The sequence below is a fragment of the Mastigoproctus giganteus genome, chromosome 9, assembly GCF_048544385.1.
Source record: "Mastigoproctus giganteus isolate SK-2022 chromosome 9, ASM4854438v1, whole genome shotgun sequence".
Taxonomy (NCBI): domain Eukaryota; kingdom Metazoa; phylum Arthropoda; class Arachnida; order Uropygi; family Thelyphonidae; genus Mastigoproctus; species Mastigoproctus giganteus.
The window spans coordinates 90,718,644-90,745,534 of record NC_143583.1 but is presented as its reverse complement, the minus strand read 5'-3'; the positions used below and the strand labels follow the sequence as shown (position 1 = coordinate 90,745,534).

At 34.6% G+C, this 26,891-nt stretch overlaps 1 protein-coding gene across 5 annotated transcripts in view; it reads right to left on the bottom strand.

Annotated features, from left to right (window-relative positions):
- Positions 1-853: 853 nt before the first annotated feature.
- The window catches only part of LOC150080534 (semaphorin-5A-like), a 240,986-nt gene continuing 214,948 nt past the window's right edge, over positions 854-26,891 (bottom strand). For 4 of the 5 annotated variants that reach the window (XM_090381775.1, XM_090381774.1, XM_090381776.1 and 1 more), the window contains exons 15-19: positions 26,263-26,436; positions 23,587-23,961; positions 16,439-16,621; positions 9,472-9,624; positions 854-2,461 (exon numbers count right to left, since the gene is read on the bottom strand). In XM_090381775.1, the coding sequence (XP_090237901.1) occupies positions 2,121-2,461; positions 9,472-9,624; positions 16,439-16,621; positions 23,587-23,961; positions 26,263-26,436 (1,226 nt within the window). In that variant the 3' untranslated portion in view covers positions 854-2,120. The remainder of the gene's footprint in view (positions 2,462-9,471; positions 9,625-16,438; positions 16,622-23,586; positions 23,962-26,262; positions 26,437-26,891) is intronic. The other variant, XM_090381777.1, reaches the window with a different exon arrangement.

The following is a 26,891-nucleotide window of genomic DNA, read 5'->3' as shown; positions in this document are numbered from 1 at the left end:
AAGACTATAGAGTTTGTGTATCTCTTGTATTTTATGGAGGAGACTATCCTCACTATATTCTGTATTGATATCTTTGGGAACTTGGGTCAGAGGATAAGGACTTGCATCAGGTTGGGCTGTTTTGGTTAATAGCACAAGTGTGTACTGCATCTATAATTTGTGTTCTAAGGCTCATTTGTCTGTAGGATAAAAAAAAAATATCTTACCTGAAAGTGATTCAAGGAACTGGTTAACTTAGACTTCCTTGACAGTGGTCAGGCTGAATGATTTGACTAGTCTGCACATTATTAAGATGGTTATAATTCTAAGAAAACAAAACCTAAGTTTTCACTGGTAGGAAGCAGAGAAAAACAAGCTGGATTAGCTTGACAGCAATTGAGGAATTTTTATGGTTAGATTGTGATTATTTACAAGTTCCAAGATTAATGATACTCGTGCCAATTACAGATTTCACATGATGAAACTTTAATACAAAGTGGGCTAGTGTAGTCAAAGAAAACAAAGGAAACAAAAACAGTCATGAACTTTATTATCATATAAAAATTTCTGTACAAATATACAAATGTAAAAACATGAGGAACACGATTTGATGGTCCCATTTGCTAAACAAGTATGCTAGCTTGCTTGCTTTCCTATCCAGAATGACAGTGCACATGGTTCAAATTCGCTAAAATCACAAGCCTAGCTAGTAACGTCATCGTAAGAAAGTGCTTTAAATTAAAATCTGTTTATACTGTACATTTTACAATACTAATTTTATCACCTCCACATTTTCTCTGTGGTTAAGATAGTGTAATTAATATAAGTAATGTTATTGCTAAATGAACAATAAAAAAAAAAAGTTTCAGAAGAATAATTCTTTTGATTTAATATTTTTTTTTTTTTTTTTAATAGAACAGCTAATGAAGAATATAAACCTCTTATTTTCTTCTCTACTCTCTTAAATGGTAGCTATCTACATTCTGTGCTACTATGTCATTCTGCCTTTTAAGTACATGTTATAAATAGGAGTAAGATTTATTGAGAGCAGTAGAAAATCTGAAGTAAGTTCCCTGCGTTACTTTGGCACAATTCATACTTGCTATTTACAATCCAACATTGCAGGACAGTAAGGCAACCGATTTCATTACTGTATAAAAATTTCCTTTAGCAGCTACAAAATATCAAAGCTAAGTTTTCATTAATGAGATGTGCTAATTAAGTAGTTCAATGGCACAGGTCAGGTCCCTCTCTTCTCTCTTTTTTTCCTCCTTGCAACCACTTTGAAACAAATAAACAGGACCTATTGGTTTTTTTTTATGAATGTCACAAAATATATCTGTAACCTAAACATATTTTAAAAACACAACTATACAGATCTTTTATCTTTAAGCCATTGATCCAAACTCTTTATTTTTGTGGTAGAAATAATTGATTCTGTTGAAAATATATCTGTGAACCTGCAATGTATATCTTTTGAAGAAAGCAGTAAAGTATGATAATAGTCAAGGCATTCAACCGTATGTACAAAGTTCTAAATGACTTGATCATTACTTAATGAAGTTCATTTTATGTTTCACGTTTTGTTTCCCTAGGTGAGTAGTTTGTAAGTAGGTTTTTCCAGATATATTTGTAGATATGAGCTGTGAATCTGTTAGTTGCCAACTCAGAGCCATGAAAAAAAAAAAAAAAAAATTGGCTATATGAAATTGGTAGCAGAACAAACAAATTTGCATTTTGTATGTATACAAAGTCATTTAAAACAATGCTTATTCTGTAGTGTTCATTATGACAGAAAGCCCGCTACCATGTCACTTTATACTTATGGCACAAAAATTTATCTCCATGTTGCATAAACACAGCTTGTCCTTTAACTACAGTTCTTCCAAGTCGTTTGAAGTATGGCCATGCTTCCTTTATGCATAAAGGAAGGTATCAGAAATAAAACAAGTTCTAATGCACTAGTTTTACAACTGCCGAGTTGCGATGATTGAAAAGTACTGAGCAAAGGCTTTGCACTAGTCTGAAGTGGATTCTGAAGGTGGATGGTAGACAAATGCACAACCATTCTTGTTCCACACTAATAAGCATTCGAAACCCAGACTGTTTCCCAAATTTTATAAAAGTTTCTGCTGTTAATCTCAAAAGTTCTGGTCTGAATGAATCTGGGCTCTTATGTGACCATTTCTTTTAATTGTTGCCTCTCTTAATGGAATTTTACCAGGTGATCCTTTAGCAGTACCAAAATTATTTTTCCATTCACTTTCAGAAATATAAGTGTTTGGTTTGACAGGAATTAGCTGAGTGGCAAGTCTAGAGTGTTGTGCACCATACTGTCTTTTCATGTAGAAGTACATACTCACACATCCTACCACACAACCTATGAGAAAGCCACAAAAACAAGCTGCAATTACATGTTGAGCATGAATTCCATCCTCAGCTGCTGATTGGCTCTCAGTACTTGCCAGAACACCAGCAATGCCTGAAATAAGAATGCATTAAATTAGTTAACATACATGAAACAAAAGAAAACATTTTTTTAAAAGTTTACCTGTTAAACCTAGCCTAATGAAAGCTCATTAGGCTAGGTTTAACAGGTCTTCTAGACCAGTGCTACTCAAAGTGCGATTCGCAGACTGGTGGCAGTCCAACTGTCTGTTACTGGTTCACGAAGAATTGGAAATTGGTTGCAGATGTTACCAGTCCACAAGATTTGTATTTTACAAAAGTACTAGTCTGCAGTGGATTGGAAATAAAAGAAACTGGTCCTTCACCACAGATAGTTTGAGAAGCACTGTTCTAGACCACAGGTGTGCAAGTTAGGTTAAAATGCATCTTTCATCTTGAAAGAGTTCTGGGATTACAAAATAGGAAAATAAAAATGGAGGTGGGGGAAAAAGCTTGCATGCCACTGGAAAGTGCATGCAAGCTTTTTCCTATCTAGAGCACGCATAAATTCATAAAATTACATATAGTAGTTACGTCTCTTCAAGTTAATGTTATCAGTTCTCTTCCTAATTATTTATTTTTTAATGATAACTGCTAGCACAAAAGATATAGGAAGTTATAGTACTTTAGTAATGTGTATAGGTTAAAAAAGATTCTGCTTTCTGACTAGATAAGATCCCTACGTGTTACATTAAATTGCCATTAATTTCAATGTCTTACTCTTTATGGTCAATCTCTAAAAGAAGCTCTTGTCTTTCCACATTTGGAAAGACTTATGCATTAGCTATCCAAAAAATATCTTAATCCTACCAACCTGATTTTGGTCCCATTTTAATTTATGCACAGAACATGAAAAAAAAAAAAAACAAAAAAACAAGAACATGAAAACAGAACTGCAGACCAAAAATAGTTATCTTGAGTTTCAATACTGAGTACTCAGGTAAATAATAAAGTGTGGGTTCAATTTACATTTTCTTATAGAGGTCAGCAGTTTGATATGTTTACATTATGAATGATAATACAGTCAAATTTCTCAAATCTTGCAGTCCACTGTCGGCACCACTCATTTTCCAGCTGTGTTTAGGCAAATAGGGCAACCTTGCAATCACCCAAAAACTAGCAAATTTATTCCTAGCTGGCCATTCACTAAAGCAAAGTGTTAGAGGAGATTATGCAGAGATTTTACCTTGGAGCCATAGAAGTTTTAACCATACTATGGTTACATCGAGAAATTTGTTACAAATGTAGATCACTGAATAGTTTGTTGTTTTCATAAACTTTATTAGCGACTCACTGATAATAGATTACTTAATTCACATTCACCAAAAGATTGGGTTTCACAATTTATACATGAGGCAGACTTAAGTAATAATTCACTAAACACGTTTGTTGTTTAGTGAATGTTTTCAGAACTTTTAAATTGTCATCTTCAAACAATTGACATAGCTTTCAACTAATTGAATTTGCCCATACATTGCCTAAATAAAATTAAGTGGCCCAGAGGAGTGTAGTTATTCAAACAATTATTATCTATTATAGAAAAGGCTGCATTGTCAAAAAAGGTACTTGCCCACTGGAATTTCTCCTTCCAAAATATACCACACACACAGTATGTTATATTTTGGAAGGGGGAAATTATTTCTGTGCTACACAATACCTACTGTACTGTACTATGCCATATTTATTGCATTTCCCATACTGTACATTACCTTTCTTTGAAAAGAGGCTTGTACAGTATCATGTACAACAAGCAGCAGCATTTTTTTTTACCTTTTTTATGATGATAATATGGCCATCTGAAATTTGGAGAATTCCAAGATCTGGCAAGGAGCAGGTCCAGAGAATGCCAGATTTTGGAGTTGAACATACTGTGAAAATTTCCTAATTAAATGTTTAGTGGATTCCATGGGTTCAACAGTTTCTTAGTTGAAGAATTCTACTTATGAACATAACAGCGAAGCCCCAATTAATTTTATTTGTTTAACAGAATGAAAAACTTCAACAGAATGTCACCCTGCTCTACTCTGAAATGGAGAAATTGAATATAGATTCATTTCAATTTTGTGGCAGAGTTGTCTTGCCTACAGAAAATGTAAAGCAGAGAATATAATTTTTAAAGTAAACATATTTCAATTCTTAACATGAAGAAAGTGTACAAAGTAATATTTTCCTTGAAATTAAAATACTTATAGCCAGTGGTGGGATTCAAATAATTTTACAACCGGTTCGCTGCCCTAATTTTATACTTCTAAGTATAAAAAAACTACAAACCGAAAGATAGTTTATTATTTCATGCAGTTAAAACTTAAATAAGAACAATAAAAAAAGTCCACAAAACTAGATTATGTTATAAGAAAGAGTTTTAAAATATTAATGAAAAAATATTAAATAATACCCGACAAAAAACAATAAAACTGCTATTTAAGATATTTCCATATTGCTTCTTGATTGGCGTCCTCACTTGCAATTTTATTCGCTTTTATCCGAGCATCATCGGCTGAGTGATTTATCCTTAACCATCTTTTCACTGTAGGAGTAGGATCCCATTCCTTTAGAGGTAGGCCGATTAGACTAATAGTCATGGTGTTTGATATATTAGAAACAGTTAGGCGACTTCTCTTCTCTGAACATATGTTCATTTTTGAAAAACTCCTTTCCGCTTCTGCTGAACGTACAGCAATTGTTCTGACAATATTTTTAGCTCTTTGAAAGCTTTCAGGAATTGCATAATTCTGGGAATTTTTTTAAAATATTTTCCACGAAATCTTAATAATCATTAATATCAATTTGGTAATTAAAAATTGTCATTAAATACGAGCAATTGTTCTTCAGCTGCTTTCCATGGAACTAGTACTTCTTCAATATTCCAGTAATCTGGCTCCAAAAAATTGAGAAATTGTAATTTATTCCTATCTTGAAATTGGCTACAACTTGCTTTTAAATGTTCACAATCCATTGGTCTTTTTTTCAAATTCATTACGATGTTTTTTAAAAAAGTCTTTCCCGAGGAAGCCCAACAAATCGATGATTTTATACAAATTTTATATTTTTGAATCTTTCTGAAGTAATTAATTCATCAGCTTTTTTTCCCGTATGGACCCTTTTCCTTTCCAAGCATTTGAAATGCTTTAATAGATCTTATCACGAGTTTTTCAGCCTTTATTATGTCTATATTTCTTGCTTGCAGTGCATTTGAAAGAAGAGAAATTTCGTTTAAAATATCAATCATCAATGCCAAATCAGTTATAAAATATATATTTTCAAGACTGGGAGCCATACCTAAGTACTTTTTTATTTGAATAAAAATAATGGTGTAGCGCTGGATAAGTGTGCCACACAGCTATGGTTGACCTTAAACTACAGTCAGCCCATCTTTGTCCCAAAACTCTATCAATCTTTATAATTTCAATTCCAAGTTGTTCAGATATTTTGGAAAGTTCAATTTGGTTCTTATTGAATTGATAAGAGATAGATATATATATCTATTATCAATAAATATTTTTAAATGATTTACTTGCTTTATCGAATCATCTAAAATAAGATGGAGGTGATGATACAGTGCCATATTACAGTATTATGTTTGGAAACTCTTTTGCAATCGTAGTGCTCACTCCAGATTTTCTCCCAAGCATAACACTGGCACTATCGGAACAAAATCCTATTAAATTTTTTTCTAGGTAGTTCTTAGTAAGCCCAACGTTATTTAAACTTTCCATAACTGAAGAACATATTGTCTCTGCATCTTGTTTTTCCAATTCAACTAGTTCAACGAAAATTGTTGGTGATGTAACTGAATCCTCAACTTTTAAGAAAAGTATAATAACTGATTTGCAGGATATCGTTGAAGCTTCGTCAATAATCAAACATATTTTCATATTATTTTCAATAATTTTATTAAATATTTCTTTTTTAATTTCCTTTGCAATGAAATCAACTACTTTCACAGCAGTTTTACGAGAATGTAATCCTATTCCCATATCTAATCCATTTTTAATTTGCACTTCTATGTCTGAAAACGGTTTACATCTTTTTGCCAGGCTGTAAACTATTAAATACTCTACAAGTAGCACTTAAATATTTTTCATTCATCGTATCTATTACTTTTGTTATTGAATCCTGCTCACATTGTTTTAAGTTCTCTTTACAAATGTTATGATGAAAAAATGTTCTTTCATTTTGTTCCTTTGAGAAGCTTGTTGTACCTCTTTATTTTTCCCTGATGCCTCAATCTGAAAACATTTCCATTCTTTTGACACTTGAACACTTTTCTCTTTTATAAAGTCATATTTTGCACAATACTCGCAACCTAACTTTTTGTTAAAAATTACCAGTCCGTCATATTTTTATTTAAAATATGTTGTTGCACTGTCCAGCATTCGGGAAGAGTATTTTCAATTTTGGAGTTGTTATCGTTTTTTATTTTAATAATTGACGTGCTGCTTTCTTCAAGTTGGAGTGGTTGTGCTTGTGACTGTTTTGTACCATCCAAGACCAATTCTGATTTTGGTTTCTTATTGAAAAAAAAAACATCTGTCAAACTCTTGTCTTTTCATCCTTTTAAGGGCTACTGCAAAAAATTTTAAAAATGTTTATTTTAATATATTATAGAGCAGGAGCAGATATGTGCCTATATATTTGAATATTTTTACTGGTTCTGTCCACGTGTGGTCATATCATAAACTTTTATAAACAAAGCACTGTGCTTATACTATTCATAAACATCAGTCAGAACATACATTTTCTTCATTTTATCGATACTAAACGAAAATTTCTTGCTGAATTAATAAATGGCATAGGCTATGCAGATTAAATATGATAGAATAATGTGCACGACAAACCTGTTTGTCATGGGAAAGTTGTGATAAAAAAAGTCTTGATTACCACGTGCACACTGGTATAAGGATTCCAACATGGAAGAACATTCTTCCACGGCTTCCGAAATGGGCAATAAGAAAACCCTTGAAATCTATTTTTCTCTTGGTTCATTGTGTCCTAGCTTTCTATTGCTTTTATTGATCAGGGAACACCAACACACTCATAATATCTCGTGTGAATTTAGGGCATAACACAAAGCTAAAACAAATGACAGTGTGTCACCCCCTGGTTGTTTGGCACTTTTTCTCTCTACGTTATATGTTTATTTACTTAAGTAACAAACGCGAGGGAATAAAAATGTAGTATTTTAACCAAAGGTATAATGAGTTTTATGAAATGAATAAATAAATATTACAAGCATAGTTCCGTCTAATTTTTTTCACCTATGGACGGAATGAACATTACTACGGGCACTTGGAATACGCTGTTGCATAGATGAACGTTAAAAAAGAGTAAGGAATGTAAATTTGTGATTTCCACATTAAGGTGGGTGCCTGGGCAGCCACCCTTAGAGAGAACCCTGATCACAAGTGCCACTTTAACAACCGGTTTGCCGAACTCAACAAAAAATTAGGTATCGGTTCTGCCGAACTGGCTGAATCCCACCACTGCTTATAGCACATCTGGTTGAATTTCTTCCATCCCCCCCCTTTTTTTAACTCTGAAATTGGTCTGTAGTTAGGTTGCTAACTAATGCAAGAGTGTTGCATTAGTTAGTACCTAGAATACAATTGAGTCTGAGTGGAATGGTTAGAGTGAATAGTGAGAACTGTGTCATAAGCAGAGTGACAAAATTGGGTCAAAAATGGGAGTTCATGGTCCAAAATATTCTGCATCACTTGGCCAGGCTAACAGCACTGTCATGCCAGATATCTCTGCTATTTAAAGGGCCACTTGTAGGAACTGGCACATTAAGAAGAGAGACTTCAGAAACTCAATATGAACATAGGCTCTGTTCATTCTATTGTCTATATGAGCTGGAACTGAGTAAAGCGTAAAATCCTCTACTTGCTGATGAGCAGATGCATGCTCTTTCTGCATTGCTAGTTCAGTATGAAGTTGAAGATGATTTCTTAAACTATACAGTTATTGGGGTTATAAGTTGCAAGTGCATTATATTTAGCTTAAAGTGTGAGATCTGAGTTTTCTTTAGCTAAGGGAAATTCTAAATGGGGATGTTTTGAATAGTTACATGAAGGAGATAACTGTATGAACAGTGATTCATATTGTGATATGCTTATAAGCCAGCTGATCCAGACCAAATCAGTGAAGGTTGATCGCAAAATGGGTTTGTTTACAATATGACAGTGCCTATCCCCAGTGGCAGCGGTATGGATGTTTAAAGGAAACTTAGGCAAAAATGTGCCTATTACTATATCATGATTTAGTCTCATTTTGCATCAGAAGAGTACATATATGCATATTTGCTTAAGGAAGGTAAATAGTTCATCTAGATTTGCAGTTTCCAATAATGCAGGTAAGCAATAAGGATTCTTAAGTTGTGATGGAGTGAAGAGTATTTTTCTTGATATGGGAATAATCTGATCCCATACTCACCAGGTGTGAGCCCCTGGAGTATGGGCTTGGAAAACTCAGGGACACAATTCTCTCTCTCTCTCTCTCTCAAAAATTTGTTTCTTTTCCGAAGTTAACACTTTAATAATCAGATCCACATTATCCCAGTTCATGTGATCTCTTCACCTCAAATACCAAGAATGCACATTTCTTGTAAATTCAAAGATAAGCTACTAAAAATCATGCTTATACAGGGATATGCAATTAAAGAACCTGTCTTTGCATATTACTTTTAAAAATTGCAACTTTAAAATTCATCTGGCATAATAAATGATATACTTGACTCTAATTCAGATAATTCTTTGATTTCTTTGGTTGTACATTCAGATAATCCTTTGATTCCCTCCCCCCATATTAAACTACTGATCATAAACATGTTTATCTCTACACAGTGTGGAGCTAGGGAATTACTTCATTGAGTGAAATTAATTAAGGCTGACAGATTTATAGCAAGAAATGTATCACTCTTAACAAATCTCAAAATTAGTATATACTGCATTACTAAATTTTTGTTTTTCTCTACCAAAACCAAAAAATAAAAAGAAATGTTTGGTATAAATAGTCAATATTAAATTAATATGCAGAAGTTCTTACTTGGTTGTCCTGGAAGACACATTCTAGTTTCTTTGCTATGCCCTTGGCAGTGAGTAATGCTTGGAGCTTGATATTTACACTTGCGCTTTCTGTGCTGTTCTTGATTTTGATCACAAAGGGACCATACTGACCATTCTTCCCAGCCATCAATAACTGAAAATAAATCATCATTTAAACTCAGTCATGTTGCTTTTCTAAAATCAGAAGTTATGTTATGTGAAGACATGATTACTTCCAAAAGTTTAGAAGAGGCACTATGCTAGATGGTAAGGTTTAGAAAAACTTACCTATATCAATTATTCCTAAAAACTATTTTAACAGCTTGTGGCCCAACCACTTTTTTTTTTTTTTTTTTTATCAAATAAAGTTGATATATAATCATACATTATTTTAATTACTCTTCACTCAATCTGTCAAAATGCAATATTATTTACTACTACATTACAAGTCCAACGTATCCAATAATAGTGTTCAGTGAGCTCTTGAGTTGAAAAATTAAGATTTAAAGATTCAGGACTAAATGCAGTAAATGTGGTCTAGACTTTCTGGTTATAATAGTTCACTGCTGCAAGTGTGAGAACATGGTATGGGTGAGGCTATGGTAGATGGGAATACCATTGTTTTCACTTTCAGTAATTGGCAGATTGAATAATTAGTTATTGTTGTTATTTGGTTTTTAGGAGCATTAGCAACTAAGGCCATATTGCTCCGAGGATATGCAGTGGTCATTCCCTGACCTTTCAGCATCCTCCATATTTGGTGGCTCACGGGCTCAAACCCAGGTCTAATAAAGAAGTGTGTGTGCTATGCATTGCTGCGCTCCTGCCCACCTGGCTACAGAGGTGCCTTTAGTTATTGTAAGCTGGGGCAAGGATATTGTATTTCCTTTGTAATAAAGTTGTCCCGTGCTATAGCATGATTCGATATAGCACCCTTTATAACCTGTCCACAAAAAAACAACTTTCACTCTTCAAACCAGACTGTCTACCCAGCTCTAACTCATAATACCTTCCATTAGTGAGTAAATGTCTGACTTGCAAAAATCTTGTAAATGTTTTTCCTATTTAGAAATAGTTTTAAGTTAAGACATACTGAACTGTTTGATCACAGTCTGTTATTTTGTCCAAAGTAATTTTTTACCAACAAAGTTTACATTGCTGTGTTAATTATCTGCAGCTGTGCTGAACTTTTGACAATTTCAGTCAGCTTCCATTATTGCCTATGGCCACTGCATATTGAATGACTGGCATATCCTGTGTCTATTGCCATACAATGCTATGGGTAAAAGTTTGTGAAAAATGCTATATTTGACTACTTCACTTATATCTAGACAAATTTGAAGGGGGGGGGGGTCATAGTATTACCGTGACATGTATTTTACCAACTAAAAAAAATAGAAAAATAATTCAAACAAATCACTATAAGCTGCACTATAATATTTCAGTTTTGAGAATACACCAGATCCTCACACTTAACAATAACACCGCAAAACTTTAATATATAACCGAAACTTAACAAAATTGTTAACTCTCTACATAACCTGAGGCTTTAGCCTTAAACTATTCTGTAATCTAAATTACTCCACACCATCACGCATCCCTCATATTTTGGAGTTATACTTCACAACTGGGTTGTCATCATTGCAACACCAGGGTACCTGCCCACCCACTGATGAGGAGCCAATAAGCTCCGAAGCGGTGCCCCATGGGTGATGGTATCCGCTGAGAATAGGTAACAATAGTCTTCTCCTATGGGGAAGCATTACTTAGAGGTAGTGCAATATCACGGTAACTTGTTGTGAAGGTGTTTACAATTTATGACTACTTTAGTTGGCGAAGTACAGAAATGATGCAATTGCACTAACTTGTGTGCAAAATTGTTTTTTTAAAAAAAAATTGCAGGTGTTTCTTCAATGTGCATTTGACCAGATAAAGAAATCAGGAAGTCTGTTGGTCATAATGCTATAAAGTGCTAAAATTGTGCAAATAAAATCAAAAAATGAGTTTTTTAATGAAAAATAAGCATTGCCATTACAAATATATTTTTATCATTATAGTGTTTATATATGTTATTAATATATTATAGAGTATTTATGTATTATCATGCCAGTGGTAAAAACTCACAGGATATATTCTTAAATGCCTGCTCACCTGTTGACATTACAAAATTAATGGGATTGCTAATTTTTATTACAATGATTGATTGATTGTGATTACTAAGCTTTTTTTCTTATAGTTTTTAATGTGTTTTGAATTGGGATACTTTCTTAGCATAGATTTACTCACTATTTTCATGGGCTCAATTAAGATAAAGTGGAGAAGTCTGAATATTGCTAGAGATCTGAAGATATTTTATACACATTGCTGATAAAGTTCAGGCTTCATAAGCAAATATGTACAGACAGTCTCTGCATGCATTTGTGGGTCAATGCATACAGAGAAAACTGTGTGTGTGTGTGTGTGTGTGTTGGAGTTGCAAGACTGCTTAAAACCCATGCTCAAGGAGTTGCAAGATTGCTTAATGCAGTCTTGCAACTCCTTGAGCATGGGTTTTATGAGGCTAAAGTAGTTTATCAAGTTACCCTTAATGAATGTTCAGTAGCCAGTAAGCAGAATAAAATGTTAAGTCTACTTTGGTTTAAGCAAAATTTGCAATAAGAAATCTGGTTTTAAGTCTGAATGCTGTGTGATGCAACTTGTATAATTAATATGTAATTAATTAATGTAATTTTTGTAAGTACAATTTTATAGTAAATAAGTTAATTATGTTAATGGTGCAAAATTTAACTCAAAAGGTTTCATATGTGAATGATTAAATAATTTCATTAAGTTTATTGTTATTTTATACAAAATTAAACTATTAAAGTCAAAAAACAAAATGCCTTTAATTTGTCCAATAAAAAAAAAAAAACTTTATTATTATTCTTCAGCTGCTAATTTTCAATAACATATTTTTATACTGCCAAAGAATCAATACTTGTCATTTTATATAGTTATTTAATTTGAATGAACAGTATTATTGTAGCATTTGTCCATGCTTTCTGTCCCCTCACTGTTCATGTGAATTGATATAACATGAGCCAGTTCAAAAATAATAATAATAAATAAACACACTCCTTCCCATATGCAAGTATTGATTGTGTATACTAAGATGACATTATAAGCCAGAATAATACATTAACAAATATTTAAACTAACTAAAACCAGAACCTCAAATCTGGCAACAGGTGCTGATAAGTACAAGCCAGATTTTTGAATCTTATATTGTATGGCACTGCTGATAAAGTGTACAGATCCTCAACAACTATAATAGTTGAGGATCTGAGCACTTTCCTACCAGGAAAAAAAAAAAAAAAAAGTCATTACTACAATTATAGTGCATCCTTGAATTGAGGACTATGGACCAGTTGAGACATAGGTTTGGAATAGAAGTGGAATTTCAAAAAAAAAAAAACACACACACACACATACCTACAGAAATACTTGTAGAAAAGAGATACAGCAGAAACTGAACGTTTGTACAATATGGAGCAGAGAGCATTTGTAAGTGAGAAGTCAATTTTCCGTGACTGCCCTGTCTCATTTGCCTAAGATTTTTCCCCATAAACGGATAAGATTTTTATGGGGAAAAAAAAAAAAAAAAAACACAGAAGATTTTTTCCCATAACTGCTGCCATAAGCAGTTATAAACTCTTCTGGCTGCAGATGGCTGTACAAGGTATAAATATTCTGTGGCAGCTCAGTTGGCATAATATACCATTACAGAGATCTGGGTTTGTTTGATTCCTGCCAACAACTGCAGGAATTAAGTGTCCTCTTCAATCAAGGTGTATTTTCTATCTTACTGCCGATTGAAAATGGAGACAGTAAAGTTCATCCCTCCCTTTGCAGGTTATTTCAATGCATGCATAAATGGTAGGTTTTTCGGCCTAGACAACAAGCAAATCAGCTTATGAATACACTTCTACAGGCAAAATTTATCATATAGATATGAGCTGTAAATATGAGCTCCAGTGCTGTAAATTAATTTTAAATTTTTATATAGTATAAGGAAAAAAAAAAAAAATTTACAAAGATCGTTCAAATAAAACCTGCATAAGTTAAAAGGAGTATTTCACAAACAAGAAAACCATGCACATCAACTTCCAGTATAGACTCCATTATTTTTGACAAACTTCCTCGTGCTACACTCCTCCCAGGATTCCTCAAGTTTTGGAAGTTAGAGCTGAAGCCATTTGTGCACTGTAACCTTGATCTCTTCATGTGATGGGTAGCAACTTCCTCTTAGTGCATCTTTTATGGCCAAAAAAGATAATAATCATATGGAGCTAAGTGTGGTGAATATGGAGGATGAGGTAACACCTCAAACTTCATCTCCTGTATCAGATTCACTGTAGAATGGGCTGTGTGAGAATGGCCATTATGCTGCAAGCACACACCCAAGGACAGCAAACCATGACTTTTCTTTTGAATTGCTGACTTTAATTGGTTCAGAAACATCATGGTATTTTTCAATCATTACTGTTGCACTTCCCTCCAAATAATGATCCAGAATCACTCCTTTATGATCTAAGAATAAAGTAATACTTTCCAGACTGATGCATGGGTACAGACTTTCTTTGATTGAGGTGGACCTTATAATACCACCCTGAAGTTGGTTTGCTTTCTGGTGTGTAACAACAGGATTCATCTCCACTCATTGTGTTCTAATGAAGGAGTCTCCTTTGTGTTGGAGAGGACAGCAGGGGCTATTAGTCTAGGTCGCAGGTTTGTGCAACAAACAGATTTTTTTTTTTAAAAAATCAAATGAGGTTATGTAAAAAGTAATTTTAATTACTCTGTATTCTGTTATAGTCAGGCCTCCGTAGCCGAGTGGTCAGGAGCGGGACTGCAGTAGCACACGCTCCTTGAGTAGACCAGGGTTCAAGCCCCTGAATGCTGAATACAGTCGATCTGCCAACCTGCACTGGACCAGCGTGGCAGATTATGGTCCATTTCCCTCAGCATGAATTGTTGAGGAGGCTTCCATCCTGCAGTGGGTTGATAATGGCTGCACTTCACCTTTTTTTTATTCTGTTATAATCTGCTATAAGGTGATAAATGTCCGTGTGTGTTGTACTTATGTACAGAAGTACATGATATATACTCCCACACTGACATACGCACCCAATGTGATTTTACAATTCTCATTCTGTTGGTGTAGTTCAGGGATAGCCAGTTTTTTTTTTTTTTTTTTTTTGGCTAAGGCCAAAATAGATAATATACTCAAGATTGCAGGTTCTTGCAACCTGCAATCTTGAGTATATTAAAAATGCATAATTAGTGGTTCCTTACCACTAATTATGCATTTTTAAAAACAGGATTTAATTTTTGTTGATCAATGTTTATATTTACAGTTTAATTTTTCGCACAGAATAATTAGATACAAAAGGTCCCACACTATTATTACATGATGCTAATAACACTCTTATTTATTACACTGTTGTCATAATACTATTTAAATATTGAGAAAGATATATAAAACATAAGAGCAATACAGAAAAATCAAATATTACTAAAAAAGGATGTTTAAGTCAGTAGGCAGGGACATACTTATAAACAGACATATGAGATGCTAGCCTCAGACCTCACACAATAGAGGGGGGCTTCGCATGGCCTCTGTAATCTCAAATTTTTAAAGTGATCTTTATATTGCAACGTTTTGCAACTTGTGTTTAAACAGATCGGTAAAAATAATTGTTTTTTTCTGATTATATTTATACACCGAGTGATCACTGAATTATGACCACCCCCTATGAAAACTGAATGTGCAACTCGCACCTCACGTTGACCACATGAGGTATGAGAGTGCAGAGTTAATTGACCTACGTAGCATAGATAAGGTGTCGATGGTTCAGTAGGTAGTAAAATTTCGAGCGTGATGGGTAAAAGGAAGGATTTATTGGACTTTGATAAAAGAGATTGTCTGGGGAACTATTTTGTGACATGCTAGTTTTAAGCTTGGGGGCATAACACTTACAGCTGCCTACATGGGCAGACAATATGAAAAAACAGCAACACATGGCCTACTTCTTGGACATTCCAGATGTAGCTAGTGCAGCCAGCCAAGCATGGAGACCTATGTTCATATGTAATTGATGTACTTCATATAGCTATCATTGAACATAAGTCCAGGCATATGATTAGAGCTATACAGTTTGGATGGATTGTAGAGTATTTGCAACTCAGTAGCTAAATGAATGCTTTGTTACATGCTGCATTAATATGTAGCAAGTGCAGAATTATGTGATTACAACAGCTTTATAAATGTAGTTTTAAAACTAACATTACCTATAACTGTTATAGGTAAATGATAATTAAATTTTTCGTTTTGGAACTTCTAGTTTCAGAAAAGTGAGACAGGAAGATGTCTACTTTCAAAGTAGAAAAAAGTTAATTTGTAGAGTTGGGAAACCAACAAGATATTCCAGATAGGAAGTGTCTGTCAGACACTTCCTATCTGGAATATCTTGTTGGTTTACAAGGAATATCAGAGTTGACAGATGCACAAGAACTACCCTTTGGGCAGAAGGAATCAGAGTGAATAACACAAAGGGAAATGAGATGAGTGATAATTGAAGCAACTGATAACTGAAATTCTCTTAGAAAAAAAGGGCTTTTCCTCCATTTGCATAATGGAGAGACCAAGAATGTGGATATCCTTAAGAGAATTTATGAAGAATTTACACAACTGATATTTCAGAAAATAGAAATGAATGAATATTATATTACATCAAATGTTTTTGTTCTACACTAAGAAAGTGAGTAGTTATATTTCTTGAGTAATGTGGGGGGGGCATAATAGAAAATAACAGCACATTAAGTCTACATTGCACTTTCGTCCCCCCCCTCCTCAGTCTACAATTACCATAAACTATTTCTAAATTGAAACAAATAAGTGCAAATACTTAAGTTAAATGTGAACTCACTCTGACAAGGGTCAGTGTTGCAAATTCTCTCTGTATGAGCTAGCCCTGGACATTCTGCACCAGTTCCAGCAGGGCGGGGATTGTCACATGTTCTTTCCCTATGCTGTATACCTCCCCCACAGGGTGCTGAACACTCGGTCCATGGAGTCCATTCAGACCATTCTCCATCAATATTCACAAATGCTGAAAGAAAAGATTAATGCATATATTTCTAGGAAAAAACAAAATACAAGCTTGATTGAATCTATGGTTATTCCCTTCCATAAACAGGGACTTATGATGCACACAAAATATTTAATTCAACATAAACAAGGTTTTTACAGCCATTATAACTAGTCCTACAGCTTATCAACTGCAAGACAAGTTATAATGGCAGCAATAAATTTGGCAATCTGTTGTTATATGCAAAAGGTTGATTGAATTTCATGTAAATTGATAAAGCTTGTACATACCTCATTATAATTATTCTTTAAGAATAGTCATATTTATCCCCCAGTTAATATCCTCCCTAGTAAGTAATATTTTTAAAATATTACTTACTAGGGAGGAATATTTTTTTTTTTTTTTTTTTTGTATAACTGATATTAGTAAATTAATAAGAGGAGTTTTCATTCCTGTGATCACGACAGTCGGTCGAAAAGCATTGTCAGCTTCAGGAAGGAAAATCGTTTTGAATATTTTCGTTAGCTTCTTTTAATTGCGTTAATTTGAATTTTAATTGTTTTGAATTGATTTTGAATTGTGTTAAATTGATTATTTAATTATTTATAATTTACTTTAATTATTTATATTTTACTTTAATGTACCGGTAAGTTGTCGATTTTTTCGTTTTTTCCGTTTTAATTTCTGGAGGGTATCATACGGAAGTGTTCCACGTACTATATTGAGGTAAACTCCTCTTATTAATTTACTAATATCATTATCAACGTAGAACATATTGAGTATTACAGCTCTGATTCATACTATCTAATTTGTATAACTGAAAAAAATAACTATTTTAGTATACTTTACATTATGAGAACAAATGGGCCTGTTGTACTGGGATCCATGGTAAATAATGATTACGTGTTAGCCAGTAAGATAATTTAATTACAAATTTAATTACTGAATATCTTTGATTACAAATAGATACTGTGACTTTAGAGACAAATCGTGCCTCTTTTTCAACAGAAAAATTGAAACTTAATTATTCTAATGGACACAGTTATGCATGCAAGGACATGAGGTAGGTCATTCAATCATTAAACTGGTGTTCATTGTTGCTGCACGAATGTGCGCAGTTTTTCTCCAGCACTTGTCTAGACATAAAATGGTTGTCTCTAAGATGGGGTATATCTCATGCCTTTGCAGCGGTTCATGGCTCTCTAATTTCCCAATATACTGAGTGGCTCTAACCAGAGGTGGTGGCGAAAGTGTCAGGAGTGGTCAATTATTTCATAGTCCCACTTGGAATTGAGGTTGTGGTGGGTGGACCAGAAGTGTTCTGCGATTGCGGACTGATCAGTCTCAGCAAGGCAAATCGCTCTGTCGTGTTCTGCAAGGCGGTCTTGAAGACATCTCGAAGTCTCTCTAGCAGCTGTCACAGTCTTTGCAGGCTATGCGGTATATTATACTGCTGCATAAGAGAGGGGTGACAGGGGTCTTTACACTGGAAACTGGAGAATGTAAGCTTCTACCAGGCAACTGCATGCATTTTATGCAGTTTGTTCTCTGAGGATTTTCGAGATCTGGCCCGACATGCCTGGATAGTAGGGAATGTAGGCAGTAGAGGTATATTGGCCTGAGTTGGTGGTGGTCTCGGGTGGACTGTGAGCTCCTGTGCTTGCAATAAGCACTTGTCTAATACGTGTGCTGGGTAGCCACAATTGATTAAGTTTGTCCTCACTATAGAAATCTCATTGCGCCTAGCTTCATCTGTGCTGGAATGGCTCCAAGCTCTGGAGAATAGAGTTGCGGGCAGTGCTGTTGAGATGACTGGGAGCATGGCCAGACCTGTAGTTTGTGAACTGTCCGCACAACATAGGCTTACGGTATACTGAGATATGGGCCCATGCGATTTACTAGGACATCCAGGAATGGGAGAGATCCGTTAACCTCTAACTCTAGAGTGAACTGGATGAACACAAGACAGGGAATTGAAATATTCTAGCAATGTTGTTTCAGAGCCACGTGGGATGATGGTGAAGATGTCATCAATGTATCTGCTGGTGGGTTCAGGAATATCTGTTCTTCCATGGCAATGTTGGCTACTACGGAACTAACAGGGGCGCCCGTAGCAGTGCCATGTTGTGCTTACTGGTATACGGAATCCTCAAAGGTAAAGATGCTGCTTGACAAGCACAGGTTGAGGGTGGTACAGATGTCGTCAGTAGACAGTGATGTTCTGTTTGGAAGGTTTGAGTCATTCTCTAGGAGCCTCTTGGTGCAGTGCACAGCCTGTTGGACAGGGATTGATGTAAATAGCGACACTACATCAAATGATGCCACAACAGCATTGTCAGAAATTGAGAGCTCTTTAATAAGCGAATGAATTTGCCACTGTTATTGACAGTGTGGGTGGTATTTCCTACAAGAGATGTGAGGAGTCGTGCAATATATTTGGATAGTTCATATGTAGGTGCATTGCAGCAGGGCACTATGGGCAGGAGAGGAATACCTGGCTTATGGATTTTTGGTAACCCATAAAACTGTGGCAGTTGGCAGCCCGTGGCATGAAGAAGCCACCAAGTCAGAGCAGAAATTTTCTTTGCTTTAAACCATGCATAGACAAGTTTATTGATGCACGACTCCAGACATCTTAAGACTTTAAATGGGCGGATCTGTCACAGGTTCATATACGTTGGGGTCTTGTAGGAGGACCAGGGCTTTCTCTCGGTAGGCTGACTGGCATAATAGACAGTGCGACGTCCCTTGTCAGCGGGAAGCACAACAATGGTGTTGTCCTTTCTTATAGGGGAAAGAGTGGCGTGCTGATGGTGATTAAGGTTTGAGCAGGTGGGCAGTATGCTTTGGAGGATGGCTGCTGTTTTGAAATGGATTTCATTAGCAGTTTCTTCAGGGAGGTTGGTAATGCTTGCTTCTACTCCCATAGCTGTGTGATTGGTGGTTTCGATGCCACGACGGCAAACTTCATACCGGCGGTCAAGATGTTGAGCTGCTCCATGGTTAGTTGTTTGCTGCTCAGATTTAGAACGAAGGAAGCCATATTAGTTGAATGGGTGTTCGTTCTTGAGGAGTTGGCCTCTCTGTCCAAATTAACAAATTTCCATTGTTGTCGCGAACAATAAATATTAGAGATACGGTTAGCTTGGCGACAGATGCTTTGAACAAGGTTAGTAAATATTATAGGTGAGATCCTACCTTGTAGTTCCTGTAAGAGTCTGATTTTATTGTAGTCAGCTCTCTTGATTTTGTAGTGGAGATGGGTTATCCACAATTTCAATTTGCAGGCCGAAGTTAAAACAAGTACGGTCCATGCAAGTGCTATTAAATGGGGCTTTATAGCCCCATATAGTACCATGGATCCCAGTAATTAGAATAATTAAGTTTCAATTTTTCTGTTGAAAGATGCACGATTTGTCTTGAAAGCAATAGTATCTATTTGTAATCAAAGATATTCAGTATCTATTTGTAATTAAAGTATTTTACTGGCTAACACTTTAATCATCATTTATACTTTACATTACTTACCAAAAGTAAGTGTTAGCAGTTAATAATGACTAAAAAGTCATGATTAAAGATGTAACGTTAGTTCAATTATTAGTGCTTAATATTCATGTGCTTCTCCACTAGGCACACCTCTAAAATCCAGAAAATTTTAAAATCTGACACCTCCCAATCCCTGCGTGTGCCAAATTTACTGCATTAACTTCAAGCTCAAAATCAAAGTAATGATTTTTTTTTAATTTAACAGCTTGTTAAATTTCAGTATTTCTTGGCAGCTGCATTCACAGATTTAACTGTAGATTTTTTTTTTTTTTAATATTTTGCTGAAGGAAAAACATAAGTGCAATGTCCAAATTTCAGTGACCTCTATTTTTAGGGGTTTTTTTGGACAAAAAAAAACTAACAACAAAGATGAATTGTCAAAGTAAATATTTGAGCACACAGAAGATGCTGGCAGCTCAACCACCTACATTTTGTCAAATTTCTTTAATTATTACTTTATTTATTGTGTAAATAAATATGTTCTTTTATGCCCTTGGGCCAATAGTCAAAATTTGGAAACTAGCAACTGAAATCCATGATGCAAACTGAAATGATGATGCAAAGGGAAGAGATTCAAATTAAGGAAAGATAATTGTACACTGAATTGTAAATAGGAGGGTCTATTTTAGTCAAAGAATAAGCAACTACTGGGACAAATTGCCAGATAACCTTTTAAGAGTCCAAGAGCTTATAGGGAAAGAAGGCAGGGGCATCTTTATCTAAAGTACCCTGTTCATCATTCTATAAGATCAAAAAAGATTGAAAGCTCAGAAAACATGCCGCACTGGATAAGATCAGAAGATGAAAAGTGAAGTTTCTGACCTTGGCATGACTAATGATGATGCAGGCAAAAACATGTTCTCATAAACAGAAATCTTTTAAAAACTAAGGATGAATCATTTGCACTTTGGACAAATACTGAAGATTAAATCTTCTCATGGACTGTTCCAAAAATTTCAGACTCATCATGGGCTGCCTTCAAAAACATTTTTGGCAAAAGTGCAGCTGTTGACTGTGGAGCTATAAAGGAATGGAAGGGAAGGGAGAATCTTTTAAATGTTTTATTGGCATACAACCAGAAAGAATCTTCAATGCTGACAAGATGAGCACTTTTTTTTTTTTTTGTTGTGTTTTTTATGTTGCTAACAGACTATGCTTAGTCTGTTAGCAACATAAAAAACAACATTATGCATTTAAATCAGAGAAATGTAATGGTGTAAAAAAAAAGTGTCAATGGATTTTCCTAGCAGCAAATATCTGCCACAGGGAAGCTTTCTCTCTAACCATTGGAAAAAACATCTATGGATTTCAGCATGGGATGAGATTGACAAAAAAAAAAAAAAAAAAAAAAAAAAAAAAGGGAATGCCAACTGCTTCAAAACATGTTGGATTTGTTGCCTCGAATGAATGGAACTTTGCATGCTTCTTTGTCCATTAATTGTGAAGAGCAGTCCAATAGTAGTATATAAATTGGAGGATGTTTGTTTGTTATTTGGTTTTTAGGAGCATTAGCAACTAAGGCCATATTGCTCCGGGATATGCGGTGGTCAATCCCTGACCTGTTCACATCCTCCGTATTTGGTGGTGACGAGCTCGAACCCCGGTCTAACCAAGAAGCATGTGCTATGCACTACTGCTCCTTCCCACTTGGCTATGGAGGCACATTTGAGGATGTGGTCATTGCTTAAATTTGGAGGGAAATTTGGCACAGTGTTTGAACACTGTGCCAAAGCTGTAGATTTTGCATGTTTCAGGATATACATGAATGAAGAGAACTCATTGCTGACACAATAGAATCTGATATTATATTTTTAGTAATGAAGTTTGAAGAAACCTATACTGTGGTTGAGCAAGAATATCATTGAAGGATGCTCATCAAGGAATAAAATTTGTATGTCATTTTTTCAAGTGCCGTTTTATGTGAAAATGAATTAATTGCTATCATGTGCCTTCATAATTCTCTTTTAAAAGATCCACTAAAACAGTGTATTTTGACATGTCATTTTAAAGTCTGAAACCAATTTCCCTGCCTTTATATACATGTAAATATGTACACATCATAAATATTGTACATACATACTACTGCATACAGCAATTACTGTACTTATGTAATTTACAAATTAATCTCACTACACTGTACAACAAATGCAAAATGTACAATTTTAATTTTCTTGTATAATACTGTAGTACGTATTCTGTATTAGATTATATTATATTGTATTGTATTAGTAGAATTATGTTAAATGTTGAAACTTCTTTGTTCTTTTACTAATTGTATGAACTATCGATATAAATTTTTCTCATTCCTTTTTCTCGTCTCTGGAGGAGAGGATCACTATAAGGAGCTTTGATTGTATTACAGAAAAGTTGCAGCATGGTGGGGACCAGAAATGCTCACTATGGACCAAATAGCTACGCATACCACATTCAACCCATAACATCTGCAGTGCTCTCAGCCATGGTGGGAAAAAATTTTAGATTGCATTGTCACAGGAGATGAATGGTGGGTCCACTATTACGTCCAACAATGCAGAGTACACAGAATGTGTAGAAACATCACCTCTTCCCCCCCCCCTCCCATCCACCAGAAATTCCATTTAGTCTGTCAGTGCAAAAAGGCACTGATGTGCTTTTGGAATGGCAAAGAAGCCATTTTGGTCAATTTCCTGTCAATGTCAAATCATGCTGCCATTGCAGAAAAGACTCCATTTCCTACATTCCGGAGTGTGCTTATTTCATGACAATGCCTAGCCAAACATAATTGCACTACTTCAACAAAATAATTGGGCTCCTTCAGCATCCTCCATACAGTCATGACTACTTCCAGCAGCTTCTTATCTGTTAAGGCCTTTAGAGAAGGATCTCGCCAGCCAACATTTCACAAGTGGCAACAAAGTGAAATCGCCAATACCTTCATGGACAGTGAGAGGCATTAAACTTGGATTGATAAAAAACTCAACAAGCTTGGAGATTATGTTGAAAAGTAGGTTAAGAATACATCTTTTCTTTCATTTTTATATTCTTAGATGTCCACAACCATAAAATGGTCAATAAAATATTGGCAAAAACAGATTCACCTTTATTTGAAATAAAATAAAATATAAAACTAGGGAGAGTTTATTTATTCTATTTTTTTTTTTCTTTTTTTAAGGAAGATGGCACAGCTTGGCTTCTTGGCATCATTCTAGCATTTTAATGCTTATCAGGAAAAAACTGCTTTCCTTGCCTAGTTTCCACCATATAAAAAGCGAGAAGAAATATAAATATTTTTCAATAAAAAAAACTGGGAATACTGTAGCAATGAAATGGGTTCTCTTTAGAATGTGAATTCCCATTAAATCTTAATTTTCTTATGACCACCTACAGTAAAGTTTGTAGCAATTATAATTAAAAAAAAAAAGAAAAAAGTTACTATGCATAGGTTCTTACACGTTACTTACCTGCATCTAAACAGTTCTGACTTCCTTCAAGGCAAAATCTTTCTTCCTTTTTCATATGGCCAATTCGGATCATATTATCATCAGGAACATTAGCCCTGCAGGAGAATCTAAACCTCTGTTCAAAATATCCATCTCTTGTTATATTTACTCTCAACCATGGTGTCCAACTTGTTGATTTCCTAGCTTCAGGACACTGGTGTGTATTACAGAATTTGAAATCTTGATTGCATCCCAAGCATTCTTTACCACCATTCTGAGGAGGCGGACTATTGCACCTTCTACGCTTTACTTGGATGCCTCCACCACAAGGAGAACTACATTCATCCCATGAACTCCACTCAGACCAGTGACCATCAACTGGTGGAGGAGCTGGCACTATTTTTGAAAGAAACAACTTATCAGTGATTTGTAGAATGTTACCTTTCTTTATTAGTTGGATAAGTAACAATAAAGCTGATAATAATTACTCTCAAACACAAAGGCATTAATACTTATATATTCTCACCTAGTTAGGTGAGAATAATGGATTTTTTCAAAGTTGGAGTTTCCATGCTAAAGATCAGAAATTTGCATTTGTCTGTGAAAGTAGTGATACACAAGTCAACCTGTAGATGGAAAGCAGCAACTTCCACAGCAAAGTGCCTAAACCAGGTGATGGAGAATACCAGTGAAAATATAAAATTGCTTTAAGTTAAAAAAAAAAAAAAAAAAAACCCATTGGAGTGAATCAGTATTATAGAAAGGGCATGTGTACTATGTTATCCTTCCTCTCCCTCCTCTCTACTTGTAAATATATAATAAATAACAGTAAATACATACTTTTAAGAGGAGAAACTCAGAGAATACCAAGGTGAAAGGAACCTTACAATGAAAAATTAAAATGCTGCCTGCTAGGATTATTAGCAAACACATTTAACAGCAACTTGCTGTATAAATATAGGTAGGAAATGAAAAATGTTCTACAGAACAGAGAAATTATTATTAAAAACGATTACAAGATCATGAAAGCGTTTACCAATTCTACAACTAACTGTCTGCAAATCCTTTTTCAGAAAAAAAAAAAAGATCAGACTGAACAAATGAAAGACTAGCAAAAAAAAAAAAAAAATTTTTTTTTTTTTGTAAAAGAGGGAAAGTAGAATTTTCCATTGAATAATATGGGAACAGCCCACATATAGCTTAATCCATATAAGGGGAAAAAATATTATTCAAAAGTAATTCATAATTTAACAATTTAAACTCAACTTGGAATTACTGAAGACATGTAAAGAATACGGCCGTACGATAAAAGAGTCTCCTTCAAGAGGAACAGCACAGCTGTTTATTTTTCAATGCTTGTGTTATAAGCCCTAACATATTTGCTTAACAAATTGAGAAGTTATATTACTGATCTGCTTTAATAATAAATAGACTAAAATTTGCATTAAAAGAAGCTTCATATAACTTAAAGAAACTGGAAATTGAAACAAGTGTTTCCCATTTGTACTATTATCAGGTCATCCCATAAATAACAATTTCTTCGCATTACTTCACTTTAGTTTTATTTATAGATATAGCTGTGCATATCACAGAATATTTCTGTGCAATTTGTATATATGGCTGTTACCAGCCTATGCAGCTTTTAACAAGGTAAGATTCCTGCATTTCCCCACCCCCCCCTCTCCCAGAAAAAAAAAAAGTATATTAAAAATAGAAGTGGAGGTATTAGCAGAACACATTAGGGATATAAGCTTTATGAATTTAAGCAAGGGAGTAATTCTACTTCAACAATTTAAAACATCCAAGATGTGTATGGCAAGGAAGTATTAAATGTGAGATTCTACCATTCATTGCCACTTGCACAAGTTTAGAAAATTGTCAACTTGGAAATTAGGTTCCATACACCTTGGTCACCAGACAATCTTAGAAATCATTTAACTTTGCTCAATTCTTGTGAACTTAAAAGCAACATTTTTGAATTAGTTTATTGGGATTTAAAAAAATAAAATAAATAGTGATGTTCACCCAGAGAGAGAGAGAGAGAGATTCTGTTGTGCATTTGTGTGGGATATGCAGTGGTTTATTTTGGGATGTAACAGATCAACCAAGGTGTACTTCTATATTTCCAAAGATTGAGCACTGAACTATAAGAAAAAAAAAAAAAAAAAAAAAAAATCCTTTTACCAGTTTCAAAAGGTGCTGTGCTTCATCAGCACATCTCATACAACTGATTACACAGCAAAATAATGGAGCTTGGTTAAAGGAAGAAAAAAAAATTTGCTATATTTGCTACACCTTACACTACTAGACTATCACCCATTCAGAAGCCTACAATACCATTTCAATGGAAATGCTCTTGAAATGTAGGGATGTTAAGTGTCTTGCACACATTTTGTAAACATGGTGTTGAATGGCCTATAAAAAAGGTTGCAGATAGCAAAAACCAAAAGTCGGGACCTGATAACTTAAGACGACTGAACTATAATGCTAAAATCAATGTTTGTTAAAAATGGTTTGTTATTTACTAACAAAAACAGTAGATTACTCATAATGACAAGTCATTATCACAATAAATGACTTCTATAAAATTATTTATTCACATTCAGGTTATTGGCAATTTAAAATATCTCAAGATCCATTCATTTGAAATTATGAATTTATCTAGATGCATCATGGACATAATACAAAGCATTTCACCTGGGCATGGTGGATTAGTAGTGCAATATATTTCATCTCTTTCCGGTCCTATGCATACTCTCCCTCCATGCGCTGGTGCAGGGTTACCACAGGATCTCCGCCTTGTCTTTACTGCTAATCCACACGTCTGAGAACATGATGACCAAGCAGACCATTCTGTCCAATGACCATTTCCTAGATGCAAAAGAAAAATTCTGCTGCAGTGCAAGTTAATGCATATGAATCATCAATTCAGAAAAGTGAGTGCTAATTTACTGATCTACAATAAAAGTCCATAATTCAGCACTGCCATCAGGACAGTGGCAGTACTGATTTATCAGATATTCTCGATTATGGGAAGTTTATCTAAAAATACTTATGATATCTTCATATAACTCATTTTTGGTGTCTGCTTAATTATATATAAAAAAAGAGACAAAAGAAAAATTGTCTTTGCAAAATACAAAGACAAAATTAACAATGAAACAACCTTAAATTGTTTCAATCAATTACTCTTTTTCCTCTTTAATTTTATAAAAAAAGCAGAACAGCCATCATTAATAATGATTTTCGGCAACTCTATATATGGACCCTTGTGCATGGGGTATGGGAATGTCTTAGACAACCCAGCTGATATTGCAGATGAATTA